This window comes from Vigna unguiculata, chromosome 4, assembly GCF_004118075.2.
Source record: "Vigna unguiculata cultivar IT97K-499-35 chromosome 4, ASM411807v1, whole genome shotgun sequence".
Classification (NCBI taxonomy): domain Eukaryota; kingdom Viridiplantae; phylum Streptophyta; class Magnoliopsida; order Fabales; family Fabaceae; genus Vigna; species Vigna unguiculata.
The window spans coordinates 39,059,467-39,085,299 of NC_040282.1; the positions used below are offsets into that span (position 1 = coordinate 39,059,467).

A 25,833-nucleotide genomic window follows, 5' to 3' on the forward strand; every position below is an offset into this window, starting at 1 on the left:
TACTTATGTAAAAATGAATCCTACTGGAACACAGAAAAGTACAAATATAAAATCCCCCGCCATTTTCAAAATGGAATACCAGTTGATCGAAATTTTGACTTAATTTAATTTTTCAAATTTTAGAGATTTTTAAATTTAAATTTTATTAAATTTATTTGATATTTTAAATTATTTTATAATAATATTTAAATTATTTATAATATTTGACACGTTTGAATAAAAAATATTTAAATGTTTTTTTTACATTTTCTCTCCTTTTCTCTCTCTGCAACATTTTGTCTCTTTTTCCTTTGCAACTGCATCAGCAATGGAATAATTAAGGATGATGGTATCTTTTCCTATTATTATGAGGCTTCTATTAGTAATTACGAGAGTGAAGAAAGCAACAGCCTTATTTGGATTTCAGTACACCTCAAATGCAATGTTAGAATAAATTGAACCTGTTGCTTGGATTTGAACCCACCCAGTCCAGTATATGGTTTTGGGCCGAGAGAAAAATAAGAGGATTAATATCTCTATTCACCACCCCCAAATTTTTAAAAAAATTTCAAAAATAATATTTTGATTTTAACCCGTTCCCTAACCTCCATCCGGATTTGGACACACATATGTATAAAATATGTGTTTAGATGAAATTGGTTTTGATATCCTTCTTAATAATAATTATTAAAAGAGTTAAATATTTTTTGTCTTTCAACTTTTATTAAAAAATGGAATTATTCTATTTTAAAAACTTTAAATTAATTTAATTTTTCATTTTTAGAAATATCGTAAATTCTTTTTAAGGTTATTCAACATTTTAAACGAGTTTCTCAAAAATATTAAAACGAACATATATGTTAAACGGTTTAAACAAACTGAAATATTATAAAGAAATATATTTAAAATGTCAAATAAATTTATAAATATTTGGTTAAAAGTACTAAATTCATCCATTTATATCGTTGGTGGACTAAATTGATTTAAAATTTCTAAAAGAAACTAATTTTAATTTTCATTAAAAATTGAAAAACAAAAATATATTTAATCTTTATTAAAAAATCAATTAAATTATTAAAGTAATTGATAATGATTACATATAATATTTGTTAAATAGCCACACGTAAAATGGTTGCAAAACATGTTCTTATGAACTTAAAAAAAATCACTATCTAAATCATTGACATTGTTTTCTACATAGTCTCTTTATTATTTAACCATTATTATTCTTTTATTTATTTTCTAAAAGATATATAGACATGAAGGTTTTTTTATTAGTTATTAAAGAAGAAAAGATATTTAACATTTTAAAAATTATAAAATATTTAAAAACCATTACTATTTAATAGTTCTTCAGTTTCTTCTTCCTCCTTGTTACAGAACAATCCTGTGTTTCTTTCCATCGTATGCCCTAGCCGCGCCGAAGTGCACTCACCGTGACGAGATTTTGAAGCAACGCTATCAGTGGAATCACAAACATGTCCTCTTCTTTGCCACAAACCGAAGAAGAACAAGCCGCAATTCGAAAACTCACGAAAGGACCAACAGTGTGTGAAGAGTGCAAATCGAACCCATGGAAATACACGTGCCCCGGTTGCTCCTTACACACTTGCAGTCTTCCTTGCGTGAAATCTCACAAAGAGCGAACTGGGTGCAGCGGGAAGAAGAACCAGACTCTGTTTGTTCCTCTTTCGAAGTTCGACGATAACATCCTTCTATCAGGTACTTTGTTTCTTAATCCTCGTACTCGGTCTTAAATGCTGATAACTTTTTTTTTCCTACTTGATTGCATAAGCACAATAACATTGTTTTATTCCTTAATGTTCTTCGATTAACCAAAGCGACCTTTTGTCATGTCATGTTAGTTTGAGTGAGAAAGCAATTTTCTTGCTGGATAGAAAATGAGTTGAAGTACTCTTTAATTATATTTGACAAAAATTATGGCTTTGTATTATTTTACTCGTAGAGAGGATGAGACCCCCTTTTCAATTATTCATGAAATTTACAGTTGTTATTCTTGGTGTATTTTTCGGCATTTTTCTGTGCATTTTTTTTTTTATATTACTTGTTGTGTCTGATAGGATTTTTCATTAATGGGTACACCTGCGATGTTTGTTGGTGGATTCTGTTAAAATCCGTATGGCTAATTTGTTTGTTTACTTTAGATTATAGTTTGCTGGAGGAGGTGAAGAGGGTGGCTGAATCTGCTCAGAGAATGAGATCTAAATTAGGCATTCATTCATATTCATATTTCAGGTTACCTCATCCACTTAAAAGCCTAAAGAATGCTGCTGGGAGCAGGAAAACCAAACTGATGTTTCTACCTCCTGGAATGTCGAAAAGACAGAAAAACCAGTCTAGATATGATCATAGGTATTTTTCATCGTTTTATGATAACTAGCTTCAGTTTCATTATTGTTTCCTTGTTTAGTTTTTTATCTTTTGGTGTATAGTGGATATGATCTGTAGTATACCTAGTGGATGTGTGTGTGGTAGTCTGATTATTAGGTTTTCTTATCAAGTTGTGTGATTTATATTCTAACACAATCTCAGAGGGAGGTCTAGCTTGTAGGAATGTTTCAATTTTGGATTGTGAAGGTGGTAACTTTTGTTTCATACAATGCTTTCAGGAAGAAGTTTATATCTTGGACAATTGAATGGCGTTTTCAGTCAACAGATATTGTTTTACATGACCATGGGTGAGTAACATTGATGGTGCCTTTGATTTAGAATACAAATTACTGTACCTTACCTTCCTAGTGCATGCTTGGAGTCCATAGAATATTGAAAGGATGTTGTGCTCATTTTGTCTAGAGTTGATGAAAATTCAAGCTTTTACTCCATTCTAGAGAAGCACCTTAAACCTGGTCCATGGAATAATCAGCTACGGCCATTTTGTGAAGTCCAGCTGGATTCTCTGAAGCTTTTCATTCGTAAATACCCAAAGGTGGGTTTTCTTTGCCAATTTCTACTGTTGAATTTCAGTATCGTACTGAACTTGCAGACTTGTAGGATCACATTGACCGAACACATTAAGACATGCTTTTATTCTTACTCATTAGTTCTATCTGGTTCATGCAAATACAGGGTCCCAAATCACTTTTCAAAGAGATAGATATTAAAATGCCAATCAGAAAGCAACTAGCAGATATAGTCATTTTGGAGTTTCCTGTTGTTTTTGTTTTCTTGCCGTCTCACAGAATCAATTTTGAAGTTATTACGGATGTGAATACAAGAAAGCATAAATCACCACAGAAAGATAGTGAAGAAAATCAAATCCCCCAAGGGTTATCATTTAGGGAGGAGGTGATAGAAGATGACAACAGCTCTGTAGATCCTCAGGTTTTTGATATAATGAAGCAAGTGGAATCAAGTTTATCACATGAATTGGTGAACCAACATACGAGTTCTGAGATAGCACCAGATGATTCCTCCAACAAGTCTCTGTTTGAAGGAGACACCGGAGGTGATCTTTCACATTCTTTGTCAGAAACCAAGAATCTAAAGCTACCTGAAGAAGATATAGATTTTGACTTCGATCAAGATTTGATGGATTTCTATCATGACATTTTGGATCAAACAAGTCCTGGGGATCTTTTTGATTTTGATAGTGATTTTGCCAAGAAAACAGAAAATAAAATAGATATAATTGGTGCTAGTGAATTATTCCCCTTGCCAAATGAATTGGAGGAAGGGGAAATCCCAGAATAATTGGTAACTATAATTCACTCCTGTTGAATAATTGGAGAGAAAAAGAGAAAAATATTCACTGCACCAATAGGTTGAGGTTGAGGTCCAGTTGTGTAGACATGATTGTAAAAGGTCGTGCATTCCTTCATGTTGAGCTTGGCAGAGATTGAAGATTACTAGCTTTTTGTGATACTTGATCACCATAAGACTTGGCAGTAATTTTCACTTTAGATGCAGCAATGACTCCGTAAATCCCTTCGTGAAGATCAAGGTGCTCCCTTGCATAACGATTCAGACACACCACAGAAGCCGTGGGTATTGGTTGTTTTTCTCATCACTTAAGGGCAAATTTTGGTATTGGTTGTCACTTTTGTTTGTTTACATACTTTTGTGGAGGAATTGAATTCAAAGTTACCTAATGTCACTTTTGTTTGTTTAATCCTTTTATTAAGGCTTCTTTATTGAAGATGTTCTTGGAGACTGCAATTGAAATTGAAATTACTACATTATTAACTTATTTTATTAATTTACACTAGAAAGAGTATAAGTTGTAAACTTATGTATGAGCACCTAAATTTGTTTGTACAAGTATGCATTTTCATCCTTCATTGATTTCAACCATTTTTTGAGTCAACAACTAACAATTCTTACTAAGTAGTAGCCTTCCAATTTTTATTTACATAAATTTCCATGCTCAAAAACAAGCACCCTAACATTACTTAGCAAAAGTCATAAAAACTTAGGAAAAAAAATCATAACTGAACCAGGTCAAAAACAAGCACTCCAACACGTCTTTGCAAAAGTAAAAAAGAGATATTTGCACGTCTTTGCAAAAGTAAAAAAGAGATATTTGCACCAGCCGGGAATCGAACCCGGGTCTGTACCGTGGCAGGGTACTATTCTACCACTAGACCACTGGTGCCTACTGTTATATTGCAATATATATAGTATTTTTTCTTGTAGTCTTCTCTTCTGTACTTATACATCATTCTAGAGGATCTAAATGTCATATTGGAGTGTTGATTTTGCATACTTGTTTTTGTTTTCTTCGTTTCGAAACAAATTAAGGTACGTGATTCTAGTTATTTTAAAATATATTCAATTTCCTTTGTCATCTTATTTGAGTTTAGTAGTTATAATTATGATTTATATTTGTACTACTGTTGATGCAATGTAAATCTTGATAAAAGTTAAAAAATGTCATCCTGTCTTTGAACATGACAAGTACAATCATATCCTTTCATTTTCACTTAAATATTTCATTACGAGTTAATTTTTCACATATTAACTTCTAAAAATTAAAAATTTCACCTTATTAAGTCAGACAGTTGCATTTTCAATAAAAAATAAATAAAAACATGTTTTACATTATGACTCCATAGGTGTTTGTTCAATTAAAAATCATTATAAAAAATATTCATAACAATCTATTTCATAAAAAAAAAAAAATGAAAGTTTTATGAATGTTTTTATTCCATTCATCGTGTTGTGTCTATAGAACATGAGAAAAGAAGTTATGAAAAATACATTTGATTAAAGACAATTTTGCAAATAATGAGAAAAAGCTTTTGAAACTCGAAATTCATATTGGGCCAAACGGTGTTATCTGTATTGCACGGTCAACGTGACCCATCAAGCTCTCTAACCTCTTGTATTTACTTTTTGAGGTAATTATTTGGTACTGCTCTTGACTTTTCATCAATGTACAGATGTGTTTGTCATCTTTTATTTTATTTTGTTGTTGAGTAACATTATTTTTATATATGTCTGCCCTTTTCTTTCGTTTATGTTGAGTCAGAAACTTTTTTTACTAAATGAAGTTAATTAAATTTAAAAATTATGTACCTGGCTTCACTTAAAAAATAAATAAAATTGCAATGCCAAGTCGTTTTTACATAACACAACTTTATTGTAAATTTTTATGTTATCTTTTATGACATTTTTATTTTGAACTAAAGTGATCGTTCTCTATGACAACTTCAATATAATTGATTTTTGACTGAAATCATCATAGGAATGAAATTCATTATAGGAATGAAATTGAAATCGTTATTCCTTATGATAACTTCGATGTAATTGTTTTTAATTGAAATCGTCATCTCGTAACAAGTTTAGCATAGTTCATTTTTAATTAAAGTTAGAAGTCGTTAAAAGAGACTGACGACATCAATTCAAAAATAAATTACACTTTTGTTATAGAGGGCGATAACTTCACTAAAAAATGAATTATGTTGAAATTATTATATGATATGACGACTTGATCTTCTAAATAGTTTTTTTAAAAGAATCAGCATAATTTTCAAATTTAATTGAACCCATTTAGTAAAAAAAATAATAAACTGAATATTTTTCAATGATACAATTTATTTATATTTAAAATAACATGTATCAATACTTAAAACTTTAAATTATTTATTAACACATAAACTTATCATTACTTATGTTAATCAAATAATATAATTATTTAATTATTATTTAGGTGATTAATGTGGGATATTTAATATTAGGCGGATATCAATATTTTGTATCGTATATTGATAAAAGTATTATATATATATATATATATATATATATATATATAATACTTTATTTTTATTTAATGTTTTTTATATTTAATTTTAATACAATTTATAATTTTGAGGACAAGTGTTTAATATAAAAAATGGTGGTTAGAGCGGTTATAGAGCAAGAGCCGATTGAAAAATTCTGTTGTACATTGGAAAAATCCAATTTTGCTATTTATAGACTAGGAATAATAGGAACAACTAAGAAATGAAATTATTCCTGAAAATATAATTTATTCTCATAGTGTCAGTGGTAATGCTACTACAAATTTATTAAATAATTCTAATCTATATTTTAGTTGACGTTAATAAAAAGATAAAAAATAATATTAATTAATATTAGAAGAAAAGAAAATATCATATTCAACATTAGTAAACAGATATTCTTAATATTAATAAAAAAATTAACTAATGTCAGCATAGAGATAATAATATTACTTTAGATGGAAAAAAACACCCTTTTTGATTATAATAAAAACTAATAATCATGGATTTTTACCTTGAAAGAGATTCATAGTGATACCAGTAGAGGATATGATATTTCAATAAAGATCGAACTAAAAAAATATTAAAAGAAGAGAAAAAGAAAAAAAAAATCAAAATTCATATTTTGTAAAGAAATTTAAAATCTTATATTTTTAAATAAAAATCAATATCATAAATTTGTAAAATTTCAATTCTTTTAATTTTTCTATTGAAATAATATACATTAGCTTCTTTTTTTTTTATAAAAGCAATTACCATCCAAAAGTTATTCTCCAAACACCAGAAAATCCTTTATTGTTTTGAAGTACTCAATAATTTCGCGATTGTTAGGGTAAATTAGTTAGCTTACGAGGTGCTTCAACGCATATCTCGATTGACTCAAAATACTAATTTTTTTCTTTTTTCTAAAAATGATCGTTTAAACACTATATTTTAGGATGAGCATGATTCAGATCCAAGTACAGTATAGTCTAATCAAAATTTAATATTTTAAAATTTATGTTTGACTATTTAATTTATCAATCTAATTAAATTAATGTTGTCGAGTTTTTTAGGCTGTGGACCAATTCGGTCAAACTTTTCTAGATTACAAGTTTATACTAAATTAAATTTTTCAATAAAAAACTTATTTTTATTTTAAATAATTGATATAAATATGAAGACTCTTTAACTAAAAGATAATAATTATTCATTTAAAAAAGACCCCCAATCTACTGTATACTTTTTAATATTTTTATTTAATTTAAATAACAAATATATATAATATGTAGTTACGTAGCATGACAGAAGAAAACAACAAAATCCGAAGAAGATGAAGAGGCGATTGTAGTCCGTTGAGGGGTGAATCCTCGTTTCCTCCTCCTTAAAATAATAATAATAATAAAAAAAAACAGAAAATAAAACAAAATCGTGAACTGGTGTCGTTTAGAACTAGGAGGAACAGGAATAGGATCGGAAGGGTAAAATGGGAAAGCAAGAAGGAAACAAAAGAAAGAAGAGAATCAGAGAGACAGTGGTTGGTTGTTCCTTCTGCTTCTTCCCTCTTCGTTCTTTCTTTTTCTTTCTCCTCACACCACACAAACCAAACCCCTCTCAACACTCCACCCTCACTCCCTCACTCCCTCTCCGGGTCAATGACCCACGCCCGAAAGCCCACCAAGCCCAACCACCAGCCCCACCAGGCCCACAACCCTTCATTCTCCACCACCGGCATGAAACTCATCGTCCCTCTCCAGGGCGTCGTCCAGGGCCGCGGTGGCCTCCTCCTCGGAACCCTCGTCCCCTGCGCCCTCTTCTACTTCCTCCAGCTCTACCTCAAACGACGCCGTTCCAACTCCTCCCCTCCCTCCCCCTCCTCCGAGCCCACCCTCCCCCGCACCTCCTCCCGCTCCAATTTGTCCACACGTGGCTCCATTTCCCGGGTCCGCCTCTCCAAGCTCGCCACGCAGATTTCCCGCCCCGACCACTCCCTCTACTACGTCGGCTTGGAGAGGGTTTCGCGAGATCCCTACCACGTCCTTCACAATCCCAATGGGATTATTCAGTTGGGATTGTCGGATAACACGGTTAGTTACTCACACATTACCGCACTGTTCATACACTCTTGTTGATTGATATTTGAAAAACATTACGGTTGTTACACTCTTGTTATTGATTAATTTTAACTGATTGTGTATAGTGTGTGTTGCTAATGTGGTTGCTGTTAATTGTTGAGGTGGGTGTAGCTGTGCTTCGATTTGATAGGGGAATGGGTGGCGCGGAACTTGGAGGGCACGATGGGTGGCGGTGTTGATTTGGGTATCAATGGGATTGCGCCGTATCAGACGTTTGATGGGGTGATGGAATTGAAAATGGTAAGAGCTTTTGTTCTTCGTAGTGTCAGTGGTAATGCTACTAGTGCCGTTTTTTTTTTTGTTTGTTTAGTTTTTGTGCGTTGGTTCGGATCACCATGGCCCGGCTAATCTCCATGTGACATGTTACAGATTTTATTAGCTGTTTTTTATAAATTGAAAAACTTGGTTATGTGTCGAGTGGTGATTGACTGGGACCATCGACACATGGTAGTCCTGGAGCATGCAATGATTTCTCGCCAGTGGGGGAATGGAGTAGAGTGTTTGAATTCACTTCTTTCAAGGGGAAGTTGCATGTGTACATTATCATTCTGTGTTGTCGTTTAAGGTTTTGGGGGTTGGTTATTAATAGTTTTGTTGGTATTTGTTGTGACTTGCGTGTGGGGTAGGAAGATTTGGAAAGTCTAAAAGATGAAAATTTATCGTGTCCTTGATGAAAGTGAAAATGACTATCAATTTTGTTTCACTTAGGGAGTAAATTGGCAGTAGAAGACTAATGTGACTTATCCTAAACCTTTCAAGGTTCAAGTTGGTGTTTTCACATTTTGTTGTTATTTTAACAGTAAGGTAGGAATGTAGGAGAGCAAGACAGGTGGCATAGTGTCATGTGAACTCAATATTCAAAAAGTTAAAACTGTTAGACACTGTACTGATATATTGGCGGGTTTTATAGCATTTCTAACACACTCCCTTGCCCAAGAGCTTTTTACCATGGAAAGTGAATGATGCGGGCCTATTTATGCTTGATTTCGATTTGAATATTTATTTAAGAAGTACGGGAGCAGTAATGATCCAACCCTAGACCAGACCACTTGTTTATATTGGTTTTGTCATGACCAATCATTTCAAAAGTTTAATTTGTTAGGCGAAGGAATGCAAATGATCATAAAGCATTTCTAACATAACGGAGGATTGGAAATGTTCTAATGAAAAACATTATCATTACAGCCCTGGCTTGAAGCTGATGCTAGCTAAGTTACAAGCTTGTAAGCTGATAGGTTTTGATTTAAGTATTATTAGTTATAGCTTCTCTTGCTACTCAATAATTTAAAATGCAGGACTTGTGCTTTTAGAATCCGTTAAACTCAAGTTTGAACACACAAACCGGAAGATTCAGTGCATGTTTGGGAAAAAGTTACCATCAACGTGAAAGGACGTTTAAAATATGGCAGACCAGTGTTAACCCCACTTTTACCTAATGGGAAAGTGTGATTGTCTGCTTGAAGCACCTCAAATGGCAATCCAAACACACCCTTTGGTGGTAGAATTCTGTAATTGTTCCAAAATGTGTAGTACAAATTCAGAACACTAACACAGGTGTAAAATCTAACAACGAGTCTCCTTCTTCAGACAAACTTTAGTTATTTAAGATGAATAAAAAATGTGTCATACATCCTATTTAATAAGTACACGCCTCTAACTGCAGTAGAGCAGATCTTATGGCTGTCCAGCAGTTACTAAACACTCAAATTGCGCACAATACATAAGATAAATGTTCTACGTGAATCATTACATTTCAAAATTCTCCTTTTAAGATACGTTATTGTATGCTTTTGAAACTAGTTACCTTTACTATAGTTCTGTATAAACAAGTATTTTGGTCTTAATTAGAGTTATCTGTTGTTTTAAAGGTTAAACTTAAGATGTTGTCCTTTGTTGGTTATTTGTCAATATTTGATATGGACTTGTCTATAAACTGATACTGTTCCCTTATAATCTTTGTTATGTTCAAATTTGGTTCGTTGAAGGGCATGCTGTTCTTCTGATTATCCACTAAACTTTTGTTTTGCTTTGATTTTTCAGGCCCTGTCAGATTTTATGCATCAGGTGATGGGGGAATCAGTAAAATTTGACCCATATAATATGGTTCTAACAGCTGGAGCAACTCCTGCAATTGAGATATTGTCCTTCTGTTTGGCAGACCACGGGAATGCATTCCTTGTCCCTACACCATATTATCCAGGGTAATTTCTGACACTTTCTTGAATTGAACTGCTCTTACTAATATATCGTGCTAAATTTAAATAGAACTGTGCAGATTTGACAGGGATGTAAGATGGCGTCCAGGGGTAGACCTAATACCTGTTCATTGTCGCAGTACTGACAATTTCAATCTAAATATCACTGCTCTTGATCAAGCATTTAGTCAAGCAAGAAAACGAGGAGTCAAAATTCGTGGAATTCTAATTTCCAACCCTTCAAATCCCGTTGGCAATATTTTGACACAAGACATGCTATACAGTCTTCTGGACTTTGCTGAAGACAAAAACATTCATATCATTGTTGATGAAGTATTTGCAGGCTCCACGTACGGACGTGAGAAGTTCGTGAGTCTAGCTGAAGTTCTTCTTGATTCAGATATAGACAAGAGTCGGTTTCACATAGTATATGGCCTGTCAAAAGACCTCTCTCTTGCCGGATTTAGAGTTGGGGTTATATGTTCATTCAACGAAAGTGTTTTGGCTGCTGCCAAGAAGTTGACCAGATTTTCCACTATATCTGCTCCGACCCAGAGGTTAGTTACTTCAATGCTTTCAGATAAAAGATTTATTCGGGACTATTTAGAAATCAACCGAACAAGAATACGACAACTGCATGCTGTATTTGTGGATTGTTTAAGTAAACTAGGAATAAAGTGTGCCAAGAGCAGTGCTGGTATGTTCTGTTGGGCTGATATGAGTGGATTGATCCGACCATATAGTGAAAAAGGGGAAATTGAGTTGTGGGAGAAGTTTTTAAGTATTGCTAAGATCAATATAACTCCTGGATCAGCCTGCCATTGCATAGAACCAGGATGGTTTCGAATTTGTTTTACTACCATAACATTAGAGGAGGCCCCTCTGGTTATTGAACGAATTAGGAGAGTTGTTGAAAGTTGTAATTCTTCTAGTTGAAGTTTCATTATTTTCATTGACGTTTACGGTTAGTGCTGATGTTGCAGTTTAAAATTTTTGGAAAGGAATATACATCTCTAGTTATCAACTTCAGCTTATAACGCCAAGTCTCAACAGAGTAACATCAAAGTTTGCAACTAGAGTTTGGTTTAGTGTAAGATTGGTTTTGGCCTGGGAAACTACTCTTTAGGCTTTCTTTTAATAAACATACCCAGGGCAGTTTCAGTCTTGGAAAGAACTAATTATTGAGTAGTCCTTCATTATGCCACTGGTTTTTAAGGTGCATACAATCTTCAAGAGGTATTTTTCTCATGATTTTGTGCGCATTTCTTGGAGGAAGAAAGTGTAAAAATTAGTTTTAAATGTACTTTTGTACAATGGATGGCATATCCATGTGGCAGTGTACCTTTGAAAGGGAATTCAGTTTTGATATAAATTTTCAGAAATTTATGGATGTTCAAATGAATGTAAATCTCAACTTTCCTATCAAGAGATGTTAGAAAGGAGTATAACTTTGGATTTTGGGGTGGTCCTACAAGAATGAAACTTTTGCTTAAACTAGAAAGAGATGGGAAATTATCCTTTGGGGTCCTGTTTTCTCATTTTAACTATGCAGGTAAGCTAGTACACAGTGGATACAACAGAGAGATGCATTATGGGAAAGAGTGTCAAAATCTCTCTGCTGGACTATTTGCCTATGTTAGTCAGTTGTTTCGTATGGCAGGAAAAAAGGCAGAATATTTAAGGGTGTTGTTTGACAGGTTTAGTTTTTAAACAAAGTGACCATATTACAATGATTGAACAACGTAAGTTAGACACTTGACTGTTATTATAACAAAAATGTTCCCAACGTTGCATGGGACATCTCATAGGCATGCTTAAATATAATCATTAAAACATATGATCATAGTAATTTTTCTAGTGGGCCTTGTTTGGGGAAGCAAGCTATCAATCTAACTGTTATCCATTTTGTAAGGAATAGACCCAAAAGTGGCTTTTGTTTCCAGCACCCCATCATTACTAACTTCACCTCCATAGTAATAGAAAAAGTTATGGGGAACTCTGGACAGAAGAACAAGAGAGAGCACGTGTTGAGGAAAAACAGTTTGTTTTGGAAAGCTTTTTTTCTAAATTTATAACGTTCTCAAAAATTTATTCTAAAAAGTTTATTTTAAAAAGTTTGAACCGGAAAGTGTGCGAACAGATGGCGGGGGTGCACGAAGAAAAGCCCATAAATTTTATTTACTACATTGATGTCTGTCCAAAAGTTTTTCATGTTTATTTCGACCTTGACCTCATAAATCAAAGTTTATCACTAGATTAAAAAAAAAAACTATATCGGTTTTATTAGTTTTATTGATGTTTTCTTTGATAAGATTTAAACATTCTCAATAATTTATGTAATCAATATTTAATTAATAATAGTGAGAAAGTTAGAATATTTGTTTTCAAGGATTTTTAACTTTTTCTTTCAATAAATATTTGTGGCCATTTTTTAAATTATATTTGTTATCAGGTGACACCGTTATTTGAGATAGTTACTATTTTACAATTTATTTAAAATTATGCAATCAAGATCTTAATTGAATAAATTAACTTAATGTTATTTTTTTTTTTTGTTAAACATTAGCTATTGATTAATTACCAACAAATATATCAGCCATTATTCACAAACATAACATAACCCCGTTCTATTCATCTAACACGTTAAACATAGAGTCTCTCTTATAGTATAATGAATACTATACTAAGATAATAATGCAGAACAAATTAATATTACACGTTTTATCTAATACATAGATTTTATACTAATTGCGTATTAATTTCTTTCCCTATCTTTTATAATTTTTATCTTTTGTAACACATTTTTTTCTAAAGAAAGTCATACTTTATTCTGGTTATAAATATTTGTGCATCTGATCTGTCATCTTGTTTATTTTTCCTCAAATAAATGCAAAACAATATCAAGATATTATTAACCCTTATGCAAACCAAGTAAAACATGTTCGTTGTTAAAAAAAAACATGTTTCCCACACTTTGTGCCAGTGGTTGTCACTTCTATGGTTCTGCTACAAACAACGAATGCTCACTGCTTAATTAAATTCTAATGAAATTAAAAATTTAATGTTAATTTTTGATAAATGTGAGTTGACATGAATTTTTAGGTTAAACATAGTCAAGTAGAGGGTTGATTGAATCGAGATGAAAAGGGCCTTCCAAATTGGATTGTACAATTTGCCCCAATAATGTTTTGGCCCACTTGAATCAACTTGTCACTACCATATGAGGCAACAATGGTCAAATTTCTTGAGAACCTCTTCACATAGATCTCAAGAAAACCTAATTGCCCTTCCAAAAAAAATTGAAACTTTGAATAGTGTCATGTGCCTTTCTTTATTTTGATTAACTACTCAAAAGAGAAAGAGCATGATTTAGTTGAAATGATGATATAGAAGAGATAGGGTTCAATCTTTTTTGCTCTTCCTTGGTAAGTTTCACAATAAACAAATACAAATAGTTGTTTGGTTAATGATGTTTTGTAGGGTCTAAGAGTTATAAATATTGAAAAGGGGTTAACATTTATTGGAAACTTGAACTAATTGGACCACAAAAGGAAGAAAAAGATGAAGAAAAGTCAGCAAAGGAAACTAAAAAAATAACAATGGTTACCAACAAGTTGAGGGCAAAAAAAAAGGATTTTTTTTTTCTTCTCTTTAGATGTTTTTGTATAATTAAATGAAATAAAGCCATTATAAAATTCTAAATTTTAAAGTAGATGATATTTCAAAATGATTCATTATAAAAATATTATCTTATATACTACTTGAGGTATTAACACTATAATTTTATGCTTGATTGTGATATTCTAAATTTGCTATGAGTGATGGAGTGCTTTGATTTGGTTCTTAGCAAAATTTAAGTTCTTTCTATTCTAGCCTATAAATTTATGTTCTGATATTCATAATTTCCCATAAGATATCTGAATGTCCACTTCTAGAGTGTTATAAGTAGGTATGGGAAAACTAGACTCAATCTTATTATTAAATTTATTTGAAAGTTACATATGTTTTGTATTATTGCTAGTTAATTTTAAAATTACAAAAAAGTGAGAGTTTGAAAAAACGAGGCAGTATCATAAATACAAAAAGATTTGGGTCTGCCAATCAAAATAAAAAGATTGGGTTTAGTTTTCTCCAACCTACCTTATATATTACTCAAGAGAAGAACATTTGAAAGTAATATATATCAAATTTTAGATTTAACAATTTAACTAATTTGAGTCTTTCTTGTAAAAGAAAAAAAAATTTGACTCTTGCAAGTTTTGGCAATTAACTTCAAGTTCAATTATCAATGTCCTTGGATCTCAAATTTGAAAAAGTGAAGAAAAAAGAAGAAGCTTTTGAATTGTGCATAAGACCATACCAAATGAGAATACTTTAATATTTAGATTACTAAATTTAACATTTATATAAAAAATGGGTTAAATCCGAAATTAGGTGATTTTGAAATTAATATTTGCAATAGATTAATGTCTTACCAAGTATAGTGATTAACAATACATACCTTTTAAATAAGCAAAACTTTTAAATAAAATCGACTAATATTGGAATTATATTTTTGCATTGTCATCCAATTATAAATTTTAAGGTCATAAAATTGTCACTTTTATAATAATTATATTAAATGTTGTACATAGATTAATCATTCCCAACTAGTTGGTCTTGTAAAACTATTCAACATATTTTTTTAAATTAAACAAGTGAATTACCTATAGGCTAATCTTAATAGATTATCATTAATTACATGACTCTATGCACACTAAATTTCAATAATTAAATTATTAAACATTTTGATTTGTTTTCTGGTGGAGAATTTTAAAGGTAGAAGATAATGTCCCCTTTATAAAGAATCTATACTTATATAACTTTAAAGAGAGAAGTGAAAACTTTAAATTATAATTCTATGCTTCAAATTATTTAAGATTTAATATATTGAATATACTTACTTACAAAGTTAAAATTAATTTATAACACAATATGAAATAACTAGTATGAAAAAACCCCTTCCTGATTTCCTGATTTCCATGATGCAGAAAGAAAGTGCAGTGTTCAAGTGTAATCTGATTAATGTTCAATGAAATAGATTGTTTATCACTCATCACATGAACCCCATAGAGCTGAGTGTGTTGCTATGGTACAGCCACAAAATTCAACATTAATAAATCTGATTAAACCCCACTAAGTAGCAGTTGATGATAAAATTAATTATGACAGAAAAACAATACACAGGAATATTTCCACATGATTATGGACAGTATATATATATATATATATATATATGAATCATGAAAGGCCTTGCATATTTCTGGGAGATTTCACTCAAAATTAATAAATCATTTATATACATATACAGACCCGGGTTAGAAACAAATTACCAAACCTCAAGGATCTGAACTTACCACAATTAACTACCTAAAATCAACCATTCATAGAGGCAAAATTAGAACCCTCATGAGAAAGTTCATGATCAAGGTTTTAAATTACAGTTTCATCATGATCTTTTGATGCTGTGAGAAATCTTTTAAAACCTTGATCATGAAAAGGAAGAGTAAAAGAGTAAAAGAGTGAAAGAAAAGAAAAGAAAAGAAAAGAAGAAAGAAGAAACTGATTTGTCTCCTTAGCTTGGCTTGTGCAAGCTTAAGAAGCCATTATTAAATTTGGTACATTCAAACAATGCCTTAGCTGTCATTTCCCTCTCAAACCTCCAAACATAGTTCAACCCCACAAGCAGTTCAGTGATGGCAGCTTCTGTCTTCTCTTTGTTTGCAAAGAACAAAGTCTGCAACAACAACACATTGGTTTTTGGAACCAAGTTCTGTTGCTCATAGCTTCTTTCACTGTGCCACTTTATCATGTTATGTGCCAATGGTGCCAGCCACCCCAGAATCCTCCCCAATGCATCCCTCCATTCTCCGGCGAGCACGTGATCATCACATGCAGAAAACCCCACCCTTCTCAATCTTGCCCTCAAAGATGACCTTATGCTACTTGGTAACATCCCATACAAATCATCTCTAGCATCCACCCCAACCAACTGGGGTGACTTTATCATCTTCTCCAACACCATCACCAAGTTTGCATAGTGCAAGGCCAAAGCTGAAGCACCCAAAGTATCACTCTCACCATCACCCTTCAACTTCAACACCTTGCAATTAGACTCGAAAAACCCATTTCCCAAATTTTCATTTTCGTCGTCAAGTTTTGAGCTTTTCAACGGCCCAGATACAAAGGAGCATGAGGAAGAAATAGGGTTTTGGTGATCGGAGGGATAAACGGAAGACAAACTACGTGACAAAAAGGGAACGCTACTACTATGGCCGATTCCGAAGACAACTTTAATCCGCGCTAACACGGTGAAAACGAACCTTGCTAACAACAAAACAACCCCGTCGAAGTTTTTGTTCCATAACGAACGTTCCTTCAAGTTCTTCACCTCTTGCTTCTGCCAGAAAATCTTCTGCTGAAGATCGCTTAGTTTTTTGTGAGAGGAGTGTTCGGTGGCGGCGTTGTCAGCGCTGAGAAGCGCTTTTCTAAACGCGCTTTCGAGGAGCGTGAGAGCGTCGATTTCTTTGTGGAGTGTTGCCGTGAGAGTCACGTAATGTTGCAGTTTTCTGTGTTTGGCTTCGATGTCTTTGGGAGTGGTGAGGGTCCACGCGCGCGGGTCGAGGCCCGAGTTGGCGAACTCGGTGAAGATTCGGTGGAAGGATCGGAGAGAAGGGTCGTGACAGTAGTTGCTGAGTCGGGAGACCGAGTTGGCGACGAGTCTGAGCGAGTCGGCGAACTCGGCCACGGCGAGGCTCAGAAGAAAAGACTCGTTGTTTGAGATAAGCTTGCGCACGCCTTCGAGCGCGACGGCGTCGTTTCGGAGGCGAACGACGTTGGCGTCGGAGAGGGACTGCCAGAGGTGGAGGAGCTTCGACATCACGTTCGCGATCTCGAAGGACAAAACGGCGACGTGCTTTGGCTTCGACGAGGAAAACGACGGTTTCTTCGTGAGGCTGTGCGACAGCGCCGTTTTGACCTTGATGAGCCAGGTTTCGAGGGCCATGGAAAGTTCAGATTTTGGTTTGACGGGGTTGGAGGAGATTGAGTTTGGTGAAATGGGTCGTGGCTTTTTCTCGGTGAGTACGTGGGTTTGGGTGGGTTTGAGGTTGAACTAGGTGGTGAGCGCCATGTGTTTGTGAATATGCACGAAAGAGAAAGAGAGAAATATTTGATAGATTGGTGGTGTGGTGTTGTTTTTCTACAGAGAGAAATAAGGATGAAGGAGATTGCGATGTTAGAATGTGTGAGAATGTGTGAGGTGAAGACGTAATTAGAAAGAGAGGGGTGAGAGTTAAGTGTGGTTAAAGTATTTAAAGTGTAGACCCACATGCAGTTTGTAGTGGCTGAGTGTGGTAGATTGTGGCGTCAGAGGGTTGGTTTATTGTCAATTCTTGTTAGGATTTTCAGTCGCTAAAAAAAGCGCGTAGAAGCTTCACTCATGATGCAGCTGTTTGCTTTGTGAAGGTGTTTAAGGTGTGGGGAATGGGGGTTTATGCACTTTGGTTTGAATATTTATTTAGCTTTTTTGTGTTTGGAAAAGGCTTCTGGCTGGTGTATTATTGATTTCTTAGTTGGTAAAAGAGACCTTTTCTGTTGTGTTTGGATGCACAGAAACGCTTTTTCTTAGATGCTGCTATAATTTATCAGGAGAGAGAGGGCCATGTAATTATTGGCTCTTTCTTTTTTGGAATTTTATATTTTCTGTTCATATTCACTTGTTTGTATCGTTCCTATGATTAATTAAGTGCCTCTTAATTAACACTTTCTTCTCTCATCTCACATGCACAGTAAAAGAAAACTTGACAGTTCAGTAATATGCTAACACCACACACATCAGTGATGATTAGCAGAAGAATGCTCTCAACTATGTGACTAAATAATTTCAGTCTTGCTTGGTCCAAACATCTTTCATTAATTCAGTTGACTGATATTTTGTATCTTAAAATACACTCAAGTACTCTCTAAGTTCATCCTATATTACAGTGAATTCAATATTCTGAATATTATGAAACCATGATGGAAAATAATTACATATGCACTTTAAATTCCACTACAACTTCACTATTCCTTGTTTTGGCGTACAAAGTATGACATCCAGAAAAAGTTTTATGTTAGAATGTTTTGCGTTTGAAACAGTGTTTGTGTAGATGAAATTATTATATGGCAAACAAGTAATGTCAACTGTCAGAAAGCAATGCTTAGTGTGCATAATTGATGAAGTTTGACTTGGAATAGTTAATGAGGGTGAGGAAGCAATAAAAACACATAGATAGTGGCGTAGGCCTAAAAGAATGATACATTCAGAATAGCATACACATATAGTGCAGATATTTGGTGGTGGAAATATAAAGAAAACTCCTCCACTACCTCACTCATTCACATCACATGGCTAGTGGGTTGGCCAGGTTGATACAAATATTTCGAAACTCATCAAATGCTCCCAACGTTTTTCTATCTATAGTCTATTTTTTAATATAATATGCAGATCTTGGTGATGAAACTGTAACAGTGAATGTACATCGGAGTGAAGGCACATTCAAAGGGATTTGCATTACCAGATAGATTTTTTGTGTTGTTTCTCTGCTTTTTTTGTGTTGTTTTTCTGCTGTACACCGATGAACACTAATTTTGATATTTTAAAATATATTAAAAGAATTTTTGAAGTACCAAAAAGTGTGCTCCAATGAGAGCTGATGAGAAGAGGGTATGTTCACTTGTTATCAGAATAAATTATCTGCAAGAGTTAGTTTTTGACCTATGCCTTGTCTTTAGCCAACCAATGGAAGGGCAGTGAAGGGTTTCCAAGCTGAGATGTTGGAAAATGAAGAGACATTATGAGCCCATTTTTCATTGATATTGATGCCTATAGAGAGAAAGCATGATCATGCATTATCTTATTATCTTCATCTTTTTTGTTTTTACATATGGTGAATAATAAATTTTCTCTTCTGGTTCAAGAAAGACAGCCTGGTATGCTAGTTATTATTTTATCCATTCACTCACCCTTCTGCACATGGGACAAAGAATATATATGGTAAAAATAAAACAACCTCAACATTATTAAGATAGCATTGCACAACTATTTTCTCATTTTGGTGCATTAAAACTTGTATTAAAGGAAAGTTCTTCGTGCAAGGTTAGCTTAAAAACAATCACAGAAAAGCTTATAGAAAAAAAAATCAAACTTTACTACTGATTTTGTGTAAAAATCTAACCAAGTAAGACTAATGACTCATCTTCAGTCAATCTTCACTTAATGTGTAACTCTTAGCTTTACATTTACAGAAAAAAAAAATCATTATCTAACTTTGAGATTTTCATTCAATGAGCTATTAGTCACTTCATACATAAGAGTTTTACACCGCATTCAATCTCAAATCTTAAAATTTGTAAATTTTTTTCTTTATATATTATTCATCTCATTTATCTTTATTTGTGAGACTTCTGACTTCATATTTGAATTTTAAACATTATTCATCTCGTTTATCTCCACTTAATGTGAGACTTCTGGCTTCACACGTTTAATTTCATTTCAGACACATGATATATAATATGCATATGAGTTTATTTTTCTATGTTGGAAATTTTACATCAACTAGAAATAAAATTATTTCATAGTATATAAAATGAGGTGTAAATCCTACTTTTTAAGTCAATTTTATGGAGTTGAGTTAGACTTAAAATTCATTTATAATATTGTGTATTTCATTGTTCATTTTCCTAAGCAAGCATGGCCTGAAGCAGAGGGATATGCAATGAAAGAACAAGAAAACTAAGTTTGCAAAATCCCAGATAAATATATATGTTTGTTGAAGAAAATTTTGGAAAAAGAAGCCTCCAAATGAATCTTTGGCATTCTGATGATGCATTTGACTGCAAGCTGGAAACACAAGACATGTGATGTGAAGAATGTGATCCAAAATATATAGTTTTATGATCACCATGCCACCTTGGTAACTCAGTGAATCAGTATTCAATGCAGCAGAAACAAATGCAAGATGAGTGTTTGAAAAGACAAAGAAGATGAAGTTTAATTTGTCTTTTGTGTGTGTGTGCAATGAACCAGCACTTATTTTTGAAAATCTAAGAAGATTAGATTCTTTTGCTTGTAAGAAAAATGAAGTACCGAAGTACATGTTGATGAAATGTATCAAGGAATGACATAAAAGATGCAATAAAATGATATAAAATTAATGGCACAGTAAGAAGAAGCAGACCATATCAGACAATCCCCGCAAAAAGTGTAAGCCACGATTTTCTCACGAAGAGAATCAGAGTTCACACTCTTCACTCATTTTACATTATTTTACATTAGTCATTTTAATCAAATTTTGTTAGGTTTATTTAAAATACGCTTGAAATGTCAAATAAACTTAACAAAATTTGATGAAAAGGACTAAATTTACGTATTTCCAGAGATGAAGAACTAAACTGATCCAAAATTTTGAAATGGACTGATTCCAAAATTTACTAGAAGTTAAGAGACAAAAAAATATTTAATCCGAGATTAAATGACTTAAGATCTTTAATAAAGTCTACACCGACAAAAAAAAGTATTTTACTGTATTTTTAATTTTTTTACTTTCTTAACATTTTTTTAAGATGTTATATCAATAAATAAGATAAATTTATGATATATAAATCTTATATTAAAATTAATTTTGTAGAGTTTAAATTTAAAAATTACCTTGAGATTTTATGAGATTTAAGATTTATGTTAAAGACTAGTAACTATTATTGAATGTTATATCCATTATTTCACCTCTATTATAAGTTAATTTTATAAGACAGTTTTAACTAATTTATAGAAAGTGGAAAACTTGCAGTTTACAAAATTGTGGTAACTTCTATGCAATTTTAAAAACTCGTGTAAACTTATGGACGGTGTAAAACCATATAAAATTATCCAATGTTTAGAATTCTAAGACTTACCTATTTTAAACTCTCATAAAGCTAAAAAGTAATATTTTTTAGTGATTTGTTTGAGGTTTTAAATCATGTTCTTTGTATGTTCTTTTGAAACATTATTTATGTTTTTTCTTATGTTTAATAAATATATCTCGTTTTAATAGAAAAATATTTAAACCAATAATACATATTAAAAATATAAAGAAATAAAAACAAGCATTTTCAGATTTTATACTTATATTTGAAATGAACATTGATAAATAACGAAGGATTAAATTAAACCATAATAATGCTGTAGTTAATCATAAATTTACATAAAATATAAAGTGGAAAAATAGTTTTCAATTTTTCTTGGTCTTGAACAATTATTATGTTTTTCATTGGATACATTTCCTGATCGAACCTAAAATATAGTAACACTAAAATTATAGTACAAAATGTTATTAATTTAATTAAATTTCAAATATTACAAATTACGTATGAAACATAACACGGTCACCTAGATAATTTCTTTTTTTCCTTTTCCTAAAAACATATATGAGTGGATGCATTTATATATGCTAGGTCTTGTTAATTACTAAGATTTTTTTTTTCTTAAGTCAATTTATATGCCATAGTGTGGATGTGTATAGTACTACAAATTATGTTTGAATTCTCATGAAATCACAAGACAAATCATTGTGTGTTGCTTGATTATTTGTTAGAGTAGAACACTATTTACCAATCATGTTTGGTCAAATACAACAATAGTCAAAAAGAAAAAAATGATTTTGGTTTCTGTTACCAAATGTTTGACCTAATATACAATATAATTTGTGTTTTTGTATATGTAATTTTTGTAATTTTGTGAATGATAGTTAAAAGTTTAAGTTTTGAATCTAAATCTCATCAGATATCTGAAAATTAAACATTGTATAAAAAACAAGACTCATATATCTATTATAAGTTTTAAATTGAAATGGTGTTAATTTTTTTATGTAAATTAGACTCAATTCAATTCATATTGATATAACATATTTCAAATGAAATATCTTGAAATATCCATAAACATACATAACAATTCATGTATCATTTTTTGGTTACAAACTTTCAAAATGGATAGATACCGTCCTTTCAACCTAGTGATGTGACTTTTTTTTTCATGTTAAACAATATTTTAGACTAACATTGAGTTGAAATAAGTCAAACGGTATAACAACTCAAACATTAACCTATAAGACGCAATTTAACACGTTAAAAAAGTTTAATACAATTAGGTTAAAATAATTATATTTATTCATTTTTAAAGTTTAAAGACTAAATTGTATAAACGTGTGTGTGTGATATAGTATAGAGAAATATTATGGTGATGATATTTTGATTTTGATGTTGAAATGAAACCACCTTATCTATCTATATTGGAGGTTTCTGTGTATAATAAGTGAATAACACTATACATCTTTTGCTTTTAGATTTTGCAATGAATCAACCATGCACGTAACGCTCACACAAACCACCATTTTTAATGCCAAAGATAACCATTTCTGTTCTGCCGCTTCAAATTCACAATCACACAATACAATGCGTACAAGTATTTTTTATTTGTCATTAACAAGATACTGTGACTTTTATTTTTGTTTTATTATTTTTAAGTCATTGGTCAATACGATTTTTTCCTTTTATTTTTTTAACATGTTAGAACGAGTTTATCAAAAAAATGAAAGAAAAAAAGACAAGTTAATCAATAATTTTAAAAAATTAAAAAAGAAAAAAGAAAAACAAGTTAAACATGAGTCAAAAATAGAAGGAGAAAATTGACATCGTATTATTCTATTGACGATAAAATAAAATACTGAATATTTTAAAAAAATATTAATGCACCCGTGGGGCTATAAGAACCATGCATATACGAACACCACAAATTAATTACTTAAATAAGAAATTAATGATGAGACACCAAAGTGACTTTTTGTACATTTTAGGTAAAACAACCTTATTAAATAGCCTCATTAAGTCTCTAACATTTATGTCATGCAAAGCTTTTGAGATGGAATTTATAGAGAAAGTAACTTTTAGTATTGTTATATGAAGTGAGTTAATTAATGGAAGAGTTGTTTTATTTTATTTTTTCTCATTTATTATTTCTCTTGGTTTATTACAACTATTATATTAAAAGAAAATCTCAATAAGTGTTGAAAATCTCACCAAAGAAACAATTCATTTAATATACAAGTAGGAGAAATCTTACACTATAATAAAATATCTTATTAACAACCATTTTTAGTCGTTTAAAATTGTTAGTCAATATAATGATCAATTTAAATATCAATTTATAAAATAAAAATTATTGGCTACTAAAAAAATAATCTCTATTATGAGTAAAAATTATAATTGGTCGCTAAATTGATCACTAATAATCAGAGACTAATTTAGAAACCAATTCATTTGGTAGCCATTCTTTGGTAGCTAATGTTTAGTAACAAATTTCCTTTAGTAGCTAAAATTTTGGTAACTAAATTTTAGAAATCAATTATAATTTTTTATTTATAATAATGAGTATTTTAGTAATCAATAATTTTTTATTTTTTAAATTGGTATTTAAATTGGTTATTGTAGTGAGTAACAACTTTTGACCACTAAAATTGGTTGTTAATAAGGTATTTCTTGTAGTGTTGTTTGTATTTGATCTTGAAAAACTAAGATTGTTAAAAGAAAAAGTATTTGAAAATGCAATCAAATGGTTTGATAATAATAATATTGACTTATATGTTTGATAATACATGTTTCGGTACGCTCTACAGTTTTATATCGTTTAGAAGTCGAGACTAAAAATAGTTTAAATATCCTTTTCTCTTTTCAATCTCCAAGATGTTTTTTATGGATAACATGGTGACAGAGCTCCGAGTCCCAAAATAGACAAAATAACGACAATCAACGAACTTGAGATCAAAATATTAGTGTCAACTGAAATTGTGATAGAATTTCATACTTGGAAACAGATAGTACCTAGTATACACAATAATTGACCATAATAACAATCGACGAACTTGAAATCGAAGCAATACTATTTATCCAAAAGAAATTCATATCTTGTTACTTAAGAAATGTGAAGTGCTCACATTCCAGAAGAAGAAGAAAAATAAAAAACACTTTATTAGCCCTAATTAAGAAGATAGCATGTTCATCACAGTGTATTTGTGCACAAGTAAAAAACAGCAGAATTAAGATGATGTGAGTGAGATGGTGACAGCAGTGTTTGGAAATTAATAATATTATTCATACAAAATTGTTAGCAGAAAGGTTTTAAGCATTTCAACCACACTTTCGGCTCAATGAATTTTCATTCATTAGTGTCTCTTCATGCTACACAACAAATTTGGTTTATTAATTAATTAACCATTATTATCATTATCGAGTTAGTTGGGAATTAACTGTACAATATTAATTTACTAATCAACTACTTTTCAGCATGTTCTTCAATAATTGTTCAATCCCCAGTGCTACTAATATACATTTCTTACCCTATTTTCAATTCATATCTTCAAGTTGACCTATGTAAATTGATTTTCTAGTCCTAATTATGTGTGAGCACATTATATATGTGCATGTGATTCTTGCTACGTATTTAATCTATTATTATTATATTATTATTATTATTATTATTCCGAGATAGGGTTAATTAATTTAATATTTGGTGATTTTGTATGAAAAGATACTTTGATATATGTAGCAAGATTCTAAATCGAAGTTAAGTTAGATGTGTAGTTATTTAATTTTTCTAATATAAATGTTTCAATCCCAAGTTTATTATCATAGTTAATATTATTATATATGAAGTATTATATGTTTTAATGATGGGTAATTTTTCTAAATGAAATGATAACTTAGAGAAAAGAATATTTATAAACAATGATTTCAACATGTGACATTCTGTATCGTATCGAAATATTAATATTATATTACAATGAAATATTGATCTACAATATATAATATTAAAGGTTTTTTTTTTTTAAATATTTAGTTGGATTGACTTCTTAGTTTTGTATAAATATATTCAGAAGCTATTAAATTCTGAGCTACATATTTTGAAACATGTGTTGAACAAATTAGGCAGTGGTCCTTGGTTATATACTAAAAGAATATCACAAAAATGGGTTTATTCGGATTTGTGAAAATATAAAATATGAAATATAAAAAAAGTAAATAGATAAATAAAAGAAAGCATGATGATATATAGTTAAAAGTTTGATTTGTGAGTCAAAATGAAAATCGAAAGCTAGGATTGAAGAGAAGTGAAATTGGAATCCAGTGGCCGCAATGACTTTAGAATGGACCCATTTTTATGATAAAAGCATTTCAAAGGTGTTTGAAGAAATG

At 31.4% G+C, this 25,833-nt stretch overlaps 3 protein-coding genes and 1 non-coding gene across 4 annotated transcripts; 2 read left to right on the forward strand and 2 right to left on the reverse strand.

The window, feature by feature from the left end:
• Positions 1–1,338: 1,338 nt before the first annotated feature.
• On the forward strand, positions 1,339–4,147 carry LOC114180329 (putative box C/D snoRNA protein SPCC613.07). Its single transcript, XM_028066624.1, has 5 exons — positions 1,339–1,701; positions 2,145–2,352; positions 2,610–2,678; positions 2,794–2,926; positions 3,067–4,147. Exons 1-5 carry the CDS (start codon positions 1,458–1,460, stop codon positions 3,688–3,690), a joined length of 1,278 nt encoding a protein of 425 aa, XP_027922425.1. The 5' UTR covers positions 1,339–1,457; the 3' UTR covers positions 3,691–4,147.
• Positions 4,148–4,520: 373 nt separating this feature from the next.
• TRNAG-GCC lies at positions 4,521–4,591 on the reverse strand. The gene has a single exon. It is a non-coding gene; the product is annotated as a tRNA-Gly (tRNA).
• Positions 4,592–7,675: 3,084 nt separating this feature from the next.
• LOC114182735 (probable aminotransferase ACS12) lies at positions 7,676–11,982 on the forward strand. Its single transcript, XM_028069668.1, has 4 exons — positions 7,676–8,284; positions 8,444–8,572; positions 10,373–10,533; positions 10,608–11,982. The coding sequence occupies exons 1-4, from the start codon at positions 7,853–7,855 to the stop codon at positions 11,461–11,463; spliced, it is 1,578 nt and encodes a 525-aa protein (XP_027925469.1). The 5' UTR covers positions 7,676–7,852; the 3' UTR covers positions 11,464–11,982.
• Positions 11,983–15,826: 3,844 nt separating this feature from the next.
• On the reverse strand, positions 15,827–18,159 carry LOC114182434. The gene has a single exon (XM_028069300.1). The coding sequence runs from the start codon at positions 17,570–17,572 to the stop codon at positions 16,142–16,144; it is 1,431 nt and encodes a 476-aa protein (XP_027925101.1). The 5' UTR covers positions 17,573–18,159; the 3' UTR covers positions 15,827–16,141.
• Positions 18,160–25,833: the final 7,674 nt, after the last annotated feature.

Bases quoted from the DNA above. Each gene is read 5' to 3' on its own strand.
- LOC114180329 (XM_028066624.1), top strand. From the start codon at position 1,458: ATGTCCTCTTCTTTGCCACAAACCGAAGAAGAACAAGCCGCAATTCGA. The intron at 1,702-2,144 runs GTACTTTGTTTC...TGTTTACTTTAG, and splicing joins CGATAACATCCTTCTATCAG to ATTATAGTTTGCTGGAGGAG. The intron at 2,679-2,793 runs GTGAGTAACATT...CATTTTGTCTAG, and splicing joins ATTGTTTTACATGACCATGG to AGTTGATGAAAATTCAAGCT.
- LOC114182434 (XM_028069300.1), bottom strand. From the start codon at position 17,572: ATGGCCCTCGAAACCTGGCTCATCAAGGTCAAAACGGCGCTGTCGCAC.
- LOC114182735 (XM_028069668.1), top strand. From the start codon at position 7,853: ATGACCCACGCCCGAAAGCCCACCAAGCCCAACCACCAGCCCCACCAG. The intron at 8,285-8,443 runs GTTAGTTACTCA...AGGTGGGTGTAG, and splicing joins TGGGATTGTCGGATAACACG to CTGTGCTTCGATTTGATAGG. The intron at 10,534-10,607 runs GTAATTTCTGAC...AGAACTGTGCAG, and splicing joins CCTACACCATATTATCCAGG to ATTTGACAGGGATGTAAGAT.